Source organism: Rhamphochromis sp. 'chilingali' (genome assembly GCF_963969265.1).
Source record: "Rhamphochromis sp. 'chilingali' genome assembly, chromosome: 11".
In the NCBI taxonomy this organism is placed as follows: domain Eukaryota; kingdom Metazoa; phylum Chordata; class Actinopteri; order Cichliformes; family Cichlidae; genus Rhamphochromis; species Rhamphochromis sp. 'chilingali'.
In genome coordinates, this window is record NC_137938.1 from 35,334,032 (window position 1) to 35,349,735 (window position 15,704).

Below are 15,704 nucleotides of genomic sequence, written 5' to 3' on the forward strand. Positions count from 1 at the left end.
TTTAAAAAAATTATGCAGCAAGAAAGGCTCAGCAGTAGCTGTAGTGACCCTCATATACATATCTTGAGGTTTTATTCACCCAAGAGATACATAGTAAAAGGTTTTCTTGTTTCCAGACTGGAATTTTTGTGTGTGGTTATATTAGAAACTTTGTAGGACTAGACAAAATATTAACCGTGTTTACAGTGATCACCCCACATTAGAAAATAATTTATGTGATAACTGTCGAGCGATTAAAGTTGCCCTAAAGCATGACTGAAAACTTCTCCCTGTCATGGGATGAAAAGTGATGGAGCACATGAAGCCACACTCTGCGATTCACCCCTCATCACTCCTGCATTCGTCCATGTTAATTAGCTGTGCTTGTTTTGGAGTTCATCAATATTTTAGCACCCCAATTCATAATTCAAACAGGAACCTGAAAAATCAACCGAGTTGTTATTTCGCTACGATTTCCGCTTCGGCTGGGGATGTGGAAACGCTGTAGCCGTCAGTGTCTGGTAACCAGGATTTGAGGGAGAATATGTGAAATGACGATACTGTAATCAGTTATGACATGCTGCGTGGTGTTGCATTTTGGGCCACAGGCAAGACTTTTTTTTTTTTTTTGCTCTCATGAGGAGAGTGTGCAACGCTTCAGTCGGTCACCTCCACAACCGATTTCCTACATCAAATGCTTGTATGTTAACTTCATGCAGCAGGTCGGATGAATGTCAGCAGCCCGCTGCTCTTGAGTATCTGTTTCAAATAAACAGTGTTTTCTCCCCCGGGTCTGTGAGTACATGTGACTGTGTGAAAATGTGTCTGTGTTCTGGCCTCGTACTACAGCCTGCAGATGTTGTAGGTGTGAACTTGACTTTTCCTTGTAGCAGGAGGTGTGAACCGCTGGGGAAATGTTATTCTGGCTGACTCACAAACTGCAGGAATCTTTCTGAGAAATCGTTTACCTGTGGATTTAGTTCAAAAATCAACTTAAAAAACAAACCATCAATTGGTTTCAGAATAAATCGATTTAAAAAAAATCTCCTGTTCTGAACCACGAGATGTAATCTTGCTCCTTGTGGAATGGTCATTAGCCTTACAGGGAGACGGTGCTATTTTTTTATTTAGAAAAACATTAAACAAGTACAAAAAATCCAGCCTGTTGGCAGTTTGTTTTGTTTTCTCTTTGAAGACAATGTATTGTGTATGTTTGACCAGACGATTTCTAAAAGAAGAGTGAGTCTTTGAATTCCCGCATGAAGCAGGATAAAGTGAGAGAACTGCCCCCAGACGTTTGCTTTTAAACCATAAAATGCTCAGTGGCGTAATCTGAAGCATGTGAGAGATGCTGCCTCACTGAATAAAAATAAAAAAAAATGTTGAAACCTTAAAGCGACACACTAAATAAGGAGTTTTGAGAGCAGGCAGAGGAAATGTGAGGTCAGTATTAGAACAGCTGATCCACGGGTCCACGGCAGGTCACTGAGATGCAGAGGAATGATGGTCACACAGATGGGTGCATTGAAGAGTTGTAGCCAAAGAAAAGTGATGTACACATCACTTCTCAAAGCCCAGACATTATTATTCTGTTCTCATTCTGCTTTTCCTCATACAGTAATATCCTCATATACAAAATCTTCCTAAAAATGCTTAATGTAATTTATGACTTTAAATACAGCCTAAGATTGTGTAATAAGGCCAGAAACCCGAGACCACAGAGAAGAAAGAAAAGACAAACTGCCTCATTTACCCACAGAGCTTAGCCACACATTTTTCACTTAAGACAAAGTCACACAGCTACCTGGAAAGTATCCATATTAATGTCTCCAGTACTCTGTGATCAATTTCTTTAATTATCTCAAGCGCCGGGCCCTAAGATATCACTTTCATTCTTTTTCCATATTTTCTTAAATGATCCCTGGAATCAGGGAAAGCACTGAAGATAATTCGTTCCCCTGTCGAGGAGATTATACGTTGGTTTGCCGGCTGTCTGTCAGCAGGATATCTGAGGAACCTTAGAACAGATTTCTGCTAATTTTGGTGGACGGGATAGCTGCAGGCCAAAGAACAGATGATTAGATTATGGTGGTGAGCTGGATCTAGGACTTGTTCAATTAGACAATTATCATTTTAAGCTGTAAAAGTAACGGAGATAGAGATTCACTGTGTGGTGCCTTCTTTCTAAAAATAAAATGGGGAAGAATTTGTCTGTTTTATTTCACATTTCACTCTGGAGTGTTTCCAAATACGTCTTTGGTCGTCATAGTGCCGCTTAGCATTTATTTCAGTAAAGTTTTAGATATAAGAAGAGACTCTTGTTTTTGTTTTGCTGCATATGTGTGAATGGGATTAGTGTTTTAAAAAAATGACTTTTTTTTCTCTCTGGAATATGTTATTACAGGGGAAAAGTGAGCTAGTATGAGGTATCTCAACAACTGCACTAACCATTATGTGAGTTTTCAGTTATTTTTACAATCCCCTGCTAGTTTTTAGGTCCGTGTGCGTGTTCCCTTATGAAAATATAAAAAAAAAAAACAGAGGTTTTGACAAATTTGTTTGCAAAGCCGTAGTGTGGCATTTTGAGATTTAAACTTTTTTGGTTCGTCAAATGGTAAATGGTAAATGGCCTGCATTTGTATAGCGCTTTTTCTAGTCCCTAAGGACCCCAAAGCACTTCACACTACATTCAGTCATTCACCCATTCACACATACATGTGTCAAGTGTGGAATTGCCAAGGAACAACTAGCATGGCAATTTTCCAGAGGCAAAAAATTGAACAATAATACATATAATGTGCTGTGATCTAGCTCATTGTTATCTGCATAGAAAAAAGTCACAATAGTAAATAAAAAAAAACAAAAAAACAAAAAAAACAAATAAAAAATGGCAAGTTGTGATTTTCATGTTGGGTAATGTTAGGCTAAACTGAATAAGCCATTTTCAATTCAATTCAATTCAATTTTATTTATATAGCGCCAAATCACAACATAAGTCGCCTCAAGGCGCTTCATAGATTTTAACTGCTTCATAACTGTAGCTTGACTGGAAAGCAACAGCATTAAACCAGCTGCCAAATATTGTGTTGATCCCCTTTGTGTTGCTAAAACAACTCTGAACTGTCTGGACATGACTCCAGGGCCTCTAGGCGTGTCCTGTGGTGTCTGCCAGCACGAAGTTGGCAGTTGAGCCTTTTGGTCCAGTGGCTTGCAGTGTGGGACCTCCCTGGTGCTTCGGGTGGATTCTGGATCACATTGGCATCTAAGCAGTTTGGAAGCCGGGTCAATGGCTTGGGCTGTTGTTGTTGTTCCTGAACAGTTTTTGTAGAGTGGTGGGGTGCATTGTCCTGCTGAGAGGGCACTGCCGGTGGGGGATGCTGTTGCAAAAACTGTTGTGTGGGAGGTTGAAATAACATACACACAAATGCCAGGACTTGAGTTTTCCCAGCTGGACGGTTCACGGCAATAATGAGGTTAGAACTGTTTTATGCACATTACCTGTCAGTAATTCTAATGTTGTGGGAGCGTGGTGTATAAGTGGTGTATAATAAGCGCATTTGGAAGCACACTTGATGTATTCTTTAGGTTGGTTAAATGTTTGTATTATTTTGTTGATCTCTTCTTTTTGTGCTTTTGAAAAGAAATGTCAAATCAAATGTTCTTTCTTCTCTCGTTGCCTGGAACTTGTGTCTGTTTCCATCTTTATAGCAGATCAAAATACGTTTACGACATCTGACATTGATTTTATGAAGGTAGACGTGACACAGCACCACAGCCCTCCTTCCAGTGATCCTAACTGACCCTCTTTTCCCTCCTCTCTACCACCCCCTCTGCCCTCCTTCTCTCCTTTTTTAGATGCAAGGTGTGCCGTCCCCCCCTCCTATCATTATCACCATCATCGCTCCCACGCCCACTCCTTCCACGCTCCCTCCTACGACCGTCCCGCTCACGAACGTCCTACCTACAACCGTCCCTCCTACAGCCGTCCTTCTCACGACCGCCCTTCCTTCGATCGCCCGTCCTTTGACCACCCTTCCTTCGACCGCCCGTCCTTCGACCCCCCATCCTTTGACCGCCCGTCCTTCGACCGCCCATCCTTTGATCGTCCTACCTTCGATCGCCCATCCTACAGCCGTCCCTCGCACGAACGCCCCATCTACGACCGCCCATCACACGATCGTCCACCTCAGGACCGTTGGAACCCCCGTCTTCGCGTGAGCACCGGAAATCAGGTCTACATGTTGGACCAGGAAGAGGTATTGTACTCCACACCCCAAAGATACACTTATTCTCATGGACTTTTTGGCACAGGTGGGAAACCAGAAGAAAATTAGGATGCTACTCAATCCCTATCAAGTATTTTTCACCAGATACCACTCTAAAAGACGGATATTTCCGTTTTTTGATTGAAGTCACACTCGTTGATCACATTGTATCGTCACTTGGTACAAATAGTGCTCAAACAACTTTTATTACATAGACAAGTGAAACGAAATAAGATAATACACCAAACATGACAAATATCTCATAACATCATGTAAATAGACATGACATATTTTGTTGTTTCAGACTTAGATCCTGGCAAGATTTAAATTCCACTCATCAAAATGAAAAATTTAGTGGTCATGGAGGGAATGCTGTACCTCTTCCCACATCACCACTCAGTCTCTGGTAGTGTAAAATGCAGCCCTCTCGCTACAGTACAGGTTTCTGTTCTTATGGGTCAAGTGAGAAAAATATTCCACGGAACTGATCAAAAATAAGCCCAGTGACATGAGCACATTGAACAACAACCAAGAAAAACACAACAACAAGCAAACAAAAATGGTGTCACCAACAGAGCATTTAGATTGAGTAACACTTGCTGAGAAACTTTAACTGCACTTACAACCACATCGGTGATATGAGCCTTCTACATGATTATTAAATGAACTTAACATAATCAGAACCAACAGGTTAGACCCACTGTCTTGGGTTTGCTTATGAAACCCAGGGTGTCCGAACCTGTTTTTTTCAGGCTGTCATTAGTGCACAGGGGCTCCTAGCATGTTGGAAATCCATATAGAAATGTTAATAAAGTTTAAAACTTCAATAAGCTCCTTGGGATGCTTCTACAAATTATGGTCCAAATGTGCTTACCTAATTCAGGAGATGTAATTGGGTAAGGGACAAACGTTTGTAACTGAGGTACTATGCTGTATGTCAGAATAATTGTTGGACCTATGAGACTAGAATGTTTACTGATCTATGGAGTGATACAAGTACATTTCTACAACACTGAAACCCGCTATAATTCTCAAACGGAAAAAGTTTTGAGTCAACGACAGTCTAAGTCTCAGTGTACAGTCAAATTCAATAATGGAAACAAAGAACAACTGTGAATGAATAGGTATAGATGATGCAGTACACCCTGGTGGAGACCGGAGAACTTGCACTCTGTCATGTGGGCCTTTACTGTGAGCTGGCCTGTTGGAAGTCATAAAAGCCAATGGAAGTGCAGGTTTGCCAAAAGCCAACTGAATGACTCTCAAGCCACTAGAAACAAAACCATTGGGGCTGAAAAAAAGGCAAATATAGTATGTGTTCCCAAAGTGCATGTGGAGGAAAGTCAAACATGTAGTGGCAGCAACATGTTGTGGGGATATTTCCCTTTACTGTTACAGAGACTGAGAGTTATGTTAAAGGGAAAGATATAGAAACCTAGAGAGCAACCCTGAGTGAAAATCTGTTTCAGAATGTTTTGGATCTAATTTTTGGGCAAAGGTTAACTTTTCCAGAAGATGAAGCATATCACCAAGAAAACACAGAAGTGGTTTTGAGAAACCTATTTGAAAGTCGTTGAGTGGCCAAACCGGAGACCACAACTGCACCTCAAACAGCATCTTTGCAGAAACCTGAAAACGGCTGTGCACTTACACTCCCAATTCAACCTGATGGAGCTTACGTGATTCTGCCAAGAAAAATGGGAAAGTCTTCCAAAAGAAAGGTGGGCCAAGCTTGTAGGATCATTTCCAAGAAGACTTTAAAGTGTCAGTGCTGCAAAAGGTGCTTCAACTAAATTCTAAGGGAAAATGGCCTGTATTTATATAGCGCTTTACTAGTCCCTAAGGACCCCAAAGCGCTTTACATATCCAGTCATCCACCCATTCACACACACATTCGCACACTGGTGATGGCAAGCTACATTGTAACCACAGCCACCCTGGGGCGCACTGACAGAGGCGAGGCTGCCGGACACTGGCGCCACCGGGCCCTCTGACCACCACCAGTAGGCAACAGGTGAAGTGTCTTGCCCAAGGACACAACGACCGAGACTGTCCGAGCCGGGGCTCGAACCGGCAACCTTCCGATTACAAGGCGAACTCCTAACTCTTGAGCCACGATCGCCCCATAAGGGAAGGACCTGAATGTCAAATAGGATATTTCAAGTCCTTTACAAAAGACTTTGAAATGTTTTTACTTAAAAATTATTATGAAAAATGATGTCTGAAACATTAAAAGATATGAAAATAGTGATTACAAAACTTACCGAATGTCCGGTACTGTTGCGGTCCCATTAGAAAATGGTTTTGCAGAATGCCTGGCTTGAATTTAAAGCAGGTGTATATATAATATGTAATCTATTGTAGCAAAGCATAACTGACTTCGAGCCATTTATCTAAAAGCAATCATAACCAAAGACATAGACTGGATAGATTAGTAGACCTAGATTCAGATTCTATCAAACACTATCTTGATGGGTATTCTCACAATGACCTGTCATAAGTTTTTGTGCTATTTAAGGGCCAATACTTTTTAATAATATCTACTTTAAAGAAGGTCAGACAGAGAGGACTGTGTCCAGACTGTCCCACACACTCGAGTTTCCCTGGACTGAATCAGTGTCGCCTCAGGCTCGCTGTTGGGGTTCATTTTCAGGGGCAGCTGTTGTTTCTGGGGGAAGCCGTCTGTTTCTGGCTGTCATTAGACACAGTTACACGGCAACCACAAACCTCAGAAGATTAAAAAACACAGTGGGATGGTAGTTATTTTGAAATTAAAAAGTATACATCACTTCTTTGGTCATCTAAGTAATTATTTATTTAGTTCTTAAATTTTCTTGAACCGCCTATAAACAGCCAGCCAAAATGAAATGTTTCATGGAAATTATGATGAAGCCAGTGCTGCAGAAATAATTTTCCATGAAATGCAGATGAAATTAAGGATGATTAAGGAATTATATCAAGGAGAACAGGTGAACACACACATTACAGCATTTTTGATCAGTAATTTGTGAAATTATAACCCTACAGAGTTTTATAAGCTACCTTTTACTCTCAAAACCAACCACCATTGTTGGTTTTGGTATTTTCACAGTATTTGTTAAAAGAAGCAGTTACATTGAATCAAATGCATCCCCTTCTACCTGTCTCTGACATGAAAAAAATTTATTGGAAACATGAGGTTCAGCCTGTGTGACACTTTTTAGGCAGCACAGATGGTCTGAAGACGTCGTTTCTGTGTTTTACAATAGAAAATATATTCTAATTGGATTTTAATATCCTAGATTTGTCAGATGGTTGTTTAAAGTAGCTCAGGGTTGACTTTTCCCTGAATAGCAGTTGTCTGCACTGTTGTTTATTACATCAACTGCACAGTAACAACGTAACTTTGATATATGTAGAGCTTTAAATGCTTTAATAAATGCCTCTCTGTTTTTAGCTGGTACTTAACAATTTGTTCTGTTTTTCACCACTCCCGAGATCTACAGTGAAAATGAAATGTTTGCTGTTTAAACAGGGCTAAACTGAATTGTGTACAAGACAAAGCTTGACTGTGTTTATTCTCTGGTTCCTCAGTTAGTTAACACTGATTAACTGGGCTTTTTAAAATGTGTATTAGTGTGATAAACAGAGAGAGTGCATCTGCTGCTGGTTAGAGTAAAATCTCATCTTCAGGCCAGGAGATGGTACTGTTCTGCAAGTTTTCCAACTCACACATGCACACAGACACACACAAATGCACACGGTTTAAGCTAACACTGCTGATTTATAACACTACTTATAATGCCACCATAAATGAGGCAGTGGCCTGAAAAATCCATAGGTCACTTCCCCAAACTTGGCGGGGCAATTATTGTATTATGCACATGCTATTATATTTTTCAGTTTGCATTAAAGGCCTAAATTCTGACACATGAAAATACAGCTGTTTTATTTGTGCTTACTTTTAATTTGTCTGCCTCACTGCCTGTTGCTATTTATGCAGTATGTGTGCCACTGCATGGCCTGTGATTTAACCTCTCACTCTAAGGTAAACTCAGCTTTGTTGGCAAGGCAATAAAGTAATGAATCCTTGCATGGTCAACATACAAGTGCCAGCTTTACTGTCATGTGTGTGCATGGCTGCCGGTGGTATTTCTGCTGGTCATCGCTTCGATGAATGCAGCAGCATTTCCAGTGATAACCCCGCACAACTGCTGAAGGACTGAATGGAGAGCCCGGTTCAATTAATCGGTGGCTCATCCCTGCCTAATTGTGCCAATAAGGCAGCAGCTGTGAACGAATCTAAGGCAGGGCTGACGTGCTGATGGCCGTCACCTCGGCGACGGCGAGAGGCATTAAATATTCATGCCTGTCACTCACCTCATGCAGAGCGGGTGTCTCTCGCCTCCTCTCCCTTTCACGCACAAACACAGACATACACACACTCGCCCTTCAATTTATTTCCATTCGTTTTAGATGGCTTCTGTGGCTCAGCAAAAAAAAAAAGCAAAAGAAAAAAGCAAAAAAAAAGCAATCATACTGTACTTTTCCACAGCGGAGATATGGAGGATCAGAGGAGGACCTTGCTCTCCTTTCTCTGCTTCCCGCACATTTTGTTATCAGCCCATCTCAAACACACACCTTTCACCTCTCTGATTTTCTGTTTGCTTATATGCTTTGCATCTAAGCTCAGCGCAGTTCCTGCTGTGTCTCGTATCTCTGCCTCCTCCAGCCTCAGTCCTCATATTAATTCCCTCCATTGATCCATCACTCTTACCTTTTTTTCTTCTCTCCCCTGCTTCCTGCTATCTCTCGTCTTTATCTAATCTCCCTGTTGTTTCATCCCCTCCTACTCTCCCTAATCTGTCTGCTTCTCTGCCTCCTTCCTTCTGTCTCCATATTCTTTGCGGCCGCACTTCCTCTTTCTGCTCCTCTCTCTCTCCATTTTTTTTGCTGCGGCTCTCCTTCACAGTTTCTCCCTCTTTCCTGCTCTGTCCCTTTCCTCCTCATCCACCCGCCCACTCTATCTCCGTCCTTTCCTCTGTGCTCCTCTTCCTCGCTCCCTCTCTCCAGGGCGACTGGCAGGAGTCTTTGGCTCTCCCACAGGCCACCTGTCTCTGTGCTCCTCACAGCTCCATTCACTTACCGCTCCATTTTTTAAAAAATGTTTTATGAATGGCAGCCATCAGAAAGACACGGGAGGGACGTCTCCCCGGAGAGCTGAGGTGTCGCTTCGGGGAACAAGACTCCTCTGTTGTGCCTAAAATGTGTCACTATGGAAATTTGTGTTAATGTGCGTCTGTGTAGTTTTTCACTCCTGGTGTGTTGGGTTCATTGAACTGTTTCCTACTAATCGAGTGTGCAGTCACTTCATAGGGATAGAATGGGATTAAACTCTCATTGACATGTCAGCCATTGGCTTACTTTAATTGCCAAGGATAATACCTACAAGATGTGTGGAAAGTTAAAAATAAATGCTTTTTAAATATCTTGCCTTTAATTACAAGCCCCTTAATTTGCTTTCCCCCTCCAACAAAATGTCATCCAGTAATCACAACCAAATGTGACTTTAAGCTTCCTCCCCTCAGCTTTTGTGTGTGATTGGTAAAAAATTCTTCCCAGTGAATTCCAAGCAAGAAAAATGGAGCAGCGTTACTTAGAAAACAAGCGAGCATGCAGCCCGAAGCAGCGGAAAATGTCACTTAGTGTTACTCTGTCTGGGATCATATGTTAGAATTAGAAGAAGAAGAAGAAAAAAATTGGTACAAATGGATGCACTACAAAAACTACAGTAGAGTTGAATCAGCACTGTAGATACTGCAGAAGGAAGGAAGTGAAGAAAACTAGAAGCAGCTGTCTTAGTAATTGTTTAACTTTGTAAATGAATCAGAATTATGATGATTAATTCCTAACTTAATCAATAATTTCTGATAATGGCTAATCCTTGTAGTCAGATTTTCAGGAAATAATATTAAACATTTGGTGACTCAGCCTTCTCAAAAGTAGGATTTTCTTCGAGAAAAAGTAATGAACTTTTTTTAACGTCCAGACTTATGCGCTCATCTGGATGATCAATCCCTTCCCACCAATTTTCCTCACTGCTGCAGACTGCTCTTCCTCCTTTTGTCCTGTAGGGGGAGCGAGAGGGTTGACAGTGATGGCTTCCTGCCATCCTCTTCTCCACCTCCTTCTCCTCCTTGCATCTCGCATTAATTTGAGGTGACAGAGTTTCATATACCATTGCCACGCACCAGTGCCCTGTCCCCAAAGTCATGTGTTTGGGCTTCGCTCCTCCAACTGTGTTATGCAAGAAAAAAAAACACAATGTGGAAGGGGGGGGGGCAAGAGCCTTGCCCAGCCTGAGAGTATTTGAAAGAGCTGGGAAATATCAGCACTATAAAAAGAAGATGTAGTCCTGTAGCTCAAAACACATATGGTTGATGATTGTATCTGCTTCTTTAGTGGCCCCATTTCCTGCACTGAATTTTACATTTGACTGCATTAGAGCTTATCTGCAAAGAGGCCACAGCACCTCAGTGGCTTTAGCTTGTAGCTACTGTTGTCACAGTGCATAAAGAGTTGCTCAGAGGTGGATAGCATGTTTGCTCATGACCCCGGAGAACGCATCGAGGTGGCTGTCGTGTGGGAGTCGAAGGGATTAATTATGTAATGAACACAGGTGGGCTGTGGTTTGCAGAAAAGAAGAGAAAGACTGATTCTTTTAGTAAGGTGGCCGGACTGAACCCCTGGGGCGATGTTAACAAGAACGTCTTGGTATTTGAGTAACTATTACATGCCATTTAAATAAAAATTGTCACTCACTCAGAAATAAAACATTTTTCCAAAGGTCATCCTGTACATACAAGGGTTTAAGTGACTTTTATCTTAGCATTTTGATTAATTTGCCTGTCCTCTGACTAGCGTGCAGTTTATTTTGTCCTCAATTCCTTGGAGGCACCTAGAGAAAGAGGAAAACTATGTCTAATTTGTCTCCTGCCATCTTACCAGGAGAAACTGCCAAATCTCTATGACCTTAAAAGCAATTCTCTGCCATTTATCATTTTTATTAAGAAGAATTGTACTTGGCTGGGTTCTTTTCTGTGGGATGTGGAGACTTATGGGTGGCTTGAACTGTTTTTATGCTGTTACAGCCTCTACGAGCATGCAGAATAGACTACCTCAACATACATTAACATTTTAAGGATTTAGTTCACGATGTCAGCCCACATGCATCAGCTAGAGCTTCATTTCGACCTCTTCTAAAAGTCTTCCTGCTCGCCATTTTGCCTGTATATGTTCTTATGATGCTTTTTAATTTATGCTGTGCTATTTTTAAATGTCTTTTTTCACTGTTTTCATCACGTTCTTATGTCAATTTAGGATAATTTACTATTCTACCATTCTCATGTTAATAACTGATGTCATATGAAATATTTATTTCAGACAGTGTTCTTCATGTGTCCATCCATCCATCCATGGTCATCAGGCAGCAGTCTGTTTTTACCCTACTAACTCCTTTATGTCAATACAGAGAAGCTCTCAAGTGACAAACTTCCATACTTACAGTTGCTTCTTTGAGTGCATTAGTGTGTTTACACTGTTGAATATACTGAAATCTTCCAGCCCACTGAAGTACTCATTACAATCACAGGTTAACTGAAAGGACACCTTGCAGTTTTCAGCCAATAGAAGCATAACTTGTTGGTATCAGTGCATTTAAAACCAAGCATAACGTGTGTTAAATTATAGAGTTAGATATGTGAAACTGGTATTATGTGTGGTCAGATGACTTTTTGGGAAGTCACAGAATACACTAGCTAACATGAGAATCACTGACAGTGAACAGATGTCTGAACAACCTCAGTGAGTGGTGGCTTTTCTGAGTCCCTCTAAAAACACTGAGATCCTCAGCCTATCTTTAATATGGGATCAGTGATCTTCATGTTTCTCATTCATTGTCTTATATAACCAGCAGTGTTCATGTTAACCTGCTCTTGTTTGCATAAAGACAATGTTGCTGTTACTGTAGCTGTGCAAATGAGAGACCACCAGCATGACTTGACACCTCTGAAAAAGATTTGGGACTAGATCTAAAATTTTTGCAGATTCACTGATTGCAATGGGTTGTTGCTCAGAAGTTGCCATGTTGGTTTTATATTTAAAATGTGAGAACAGACTGATTACATGAGATATTTAACCAATCAAATTGTCTCAAACATCAGATGTTGGGAAGCAGTGTGACCCCTTGTGTCCTTAAAGTACTTGAACTCTCCTCCTGCAGCAGCGCTATCCCACCGCAGAGGAGGCATGCACCATTTTCTGACTGAGAACTACAAGCTCAGATTTGGAGGTCTCATCCCAGCTGCTTCTCACGCTGCTGCTAATCACTCAAGTGCACGCAGGATGTAACCGCATGATGAAGCCAGCAGTCCTATATTATCTCTCATATGCAAAGATGAGACACCAACACCCTCTGTCCCTTGGCTGTGCCCAGAAATTCTTTCCATTAAATCTATGAACAGAATTGGTGACAAAGGGCAGTCTTGGCAGAGTCCAACACCTACTGGAAATGAGTTTGACTTACTGCCAAAATGCAAGCCAGGTTCTTGTTGTTGATGTAGAGAGAGACTCTTTTCTGTCAATCAATAGCATCACTTTTATTTTTATCATAGCGCACAACTCTTTTATTTTAATGGCTATGCCTCTTTTTGGAAAGTGCTTGAGGTCAGAAGGAGGTGGAACATCTGTCTATGAAAGGACAAAACTGATGCTCTGAAGGACACATGCTTTTGGACAAGTTGACTCCTATCGTGCTGTACAGAAAGCATGTGTGTGCATTAGTGTGTGTGTGTGTTCCAGCTAAGTGTGTGTATGATTTTGTGCTTGAGCCAGCATCAGACAGCCAGCAGTGTTTAATTACTGCCCTGTTAAGAAATAATGGATTGCTAGGTTTTCAAACATCACACAGTGCACACTATTTCTTGCAGTTATACAGACTCATTAAGCTTTCTTTCTTTCTCTTGCAAACAGACTCCCTCTTTCCCTTTCTTAACCCACACTTTCCCATGCACATCATGCCACCATATTCCCTTGCTCCTCACAGCTGGGACTGAAGAAGCAATGATGGCGTATGGGCTATCCAGCCTGCAGCATCGCTCAACCCAACCTGCCAAGCTGAACAAAAACCCACTCTTCCCTTCACATGAATGGCTCTACCTTCACTCTTCTGCCACCCTCCTTTCCTTTCTCTTCAGACATCACAATCCCTAAATCCAAACCTTTTCCACTATGCCAGGACTGGCAGTTCCCTCATATGATGTGACACAGTTGTTGTTCTTAATCATTTCTAATCATCTGACTGTAATTAGAAATGGATCGATTTCAATCTTGTGCATTACCAAAGTTATCATGGATGCGTAAATCCATCAGGCAAACACTTCATTTCAGATCGAATGATATTGATCGCAACACTGCAGGTGTCAACAGTCTCCAAGCATGATCCAGAACCTGAAATCAAATGTCTAACTTGTCTTTAACCAAGTGTTGTGATCAAGTGTTGCACTTGGAAGGTATTAATTTACTAATCTATACTTTAATTAGAGAATCGGGGAATGTTGGATTGTTGAAGTCTTCACTCTTTCACATTTAAGGACTCATAAATAAATGCCAAATACTACTTCGTTGTACACTAAGACATTCTGCTGTCACATTCTGTTAACACAGCATGTGGACGCAGTGACAGCCACACCATCGGTTCAGCTACTAAATGTAATAATGATGGAACTTTGGGGAATAGTGAAACTCACTGGATGCACGATTAGAATCAATGCTGAAATACTGAAAACTTTTTTTTTCTTTGCTAAGATTATGGTCCAGCTGGTCTTTTTACCCAGTAAATATTTGTTCCCTAAACAAGATATCTCCCCAAATACTGGCCACATGGTATGGACATTTATGGATCCAACAGAATGATTCATGTGTTAGTTTAGGTCAATATTGCAACTTTGCCCAGTATCTTTACTCCTTGCAAGAATTTTGAATTTATGTTTTTGAAGTCTGTTTAAGACTCTGTGTCTTGGTTGAATTATAGTTTCAAAATGTTCGATATTCTTTGTGAATATCAGCTAGACCTTCTTCCACCTTTCTAACGATGACGACCTTCTGTACCTTTTTAAAATGTTATCCATTTAGAAATTATAATGATATATAGTGATATATACAGAGTCTCACTGTGCAGCTCTTGCACTAAAATAGGAGCGTGAAGACTGTCATGAACTGTGACAGTGCCAAGGTCTGTACAGGTGCTCTGAATAAACCCGTGTTGTAGATACATTTTGATTTAGATGTCCTCGTGATTTTTTTTCTGCAGCACCACTTTTACTTGCATGCTGTAGTTATCTTTGCGAATAAGAAAAAGCTGTTAGTAGAGCTCAGAGTGCTTGCTGGATCATAGAAGAGCATCTGATGGCCTCTCTCAAAACACTTTTTAGAGGAGCTGCTTCCCACAATTTTTGTATCTTTGTGATACAGATACTGTAATTTAACAACCAGGCAGCAACTGTCCAGGTGTTTTGTGATGACACTTTCCAAAATTGAACTCTCTCAAGCTGTTGTTTTTCTTTTTCTCAACCACTTTCAGCGCTCTTTCTCGGCACCACCGAGTGAAACGCCTAAATTCCTTCGAGAAAATATTTTCTAATATTTTTTGTGAGTGTCGGTGTCCTAGTCATTTTGCACCCCCTCTCTGTCATAGCTGACTTCTTGCTCTGCCTTTGAGTGTGGCCACTGGGAAGGAGTTAAAGCCTTGTCAATATCCTTGTTTTGTTCTGCTTGCAGAGTTCTAATGGACACTGTAGCTTCTAGTTTCCACCATAAAACGCTGTATTTACATTACCACTGGCCCTTTGTGGTGTGAAAGAAATAATTTATTTAAATATGTGTGTGCGACACAAGTCCACCATCTAAAATGGTCAGAGTGCAAGCTTAATGCTGCCTCTCCATGGATGCTGAGAGCAAGCCGCCTGCCAGCTTCTTTTGCCAACTCATGGCAACCCCAGAGACGGTGTTATGTCACATCTCCAGCTGTTGACCTCGCCACATCTGACCAATCGCATCCTACCACACACAGAGAAAAAAAATGCCTCCAGGTGTTTTCCCCATGCTGGAAGCTGTGGTGGGATGCCTATTGATGGGGTAGAAAGTTGTTTTGGAGCCTTTCCATGAGTCAAGCTGTCAGTGATGAATTGCACAGGGCAGGGCAGCAGTAGGGGAGAAAATGAGTGGGCTTGTTCTTGTTCAAGTAGATGTGACTGGGGAAAATTACCATATTTAGCTTGTTGTAACTGGCATTTAGATGGCTAGTCAGGAATTTAGCTTTTTATGACTCATGGATTTAAGTTGATTTTAGTTATTTGCGTGTAACTCACACCCTTATTAAGAATCTACTGTGTAAGAAGGAGGATTTGAAAGTGTTAATGTGTA

At 41.2% G+C, this 15,704-nt stretch overlaps 1 protein-coding gene across 3 annotated transcripts in view; it reads left to right on the forward strand.

Annotated features, from left to right (window-relative positions):
• The first annotated feature begins 4,107 nt into the window (after nucleotides 1-4,107).
• The window catches only part of syngap1b (synaptic Ras GTPase activating protein 1b), a 130,652-nt gene continuing 119,055 nt past the window's right edge, over nucleotides 4,108-15,704 (forward strand). For 2 of the 3 annotated variants that reach the window (XM_080895992.1, XM_080895993.1), the window contains exon 1: nucleotides 4,108-4,235. In XM_080895992.1, coding sequence (XP_080752118.1) covers nucleotides 4,218-4,235 — 18 coding nt within the window. In that variant the 5' untranslated portion in view covers nucleotides 4,108-4,217. The remainder of the gene's footprint in view (nucleotides 4,236-15,704) is intronic. The other variant, XM_080895994.1, reaches the window with a different exon arrangement.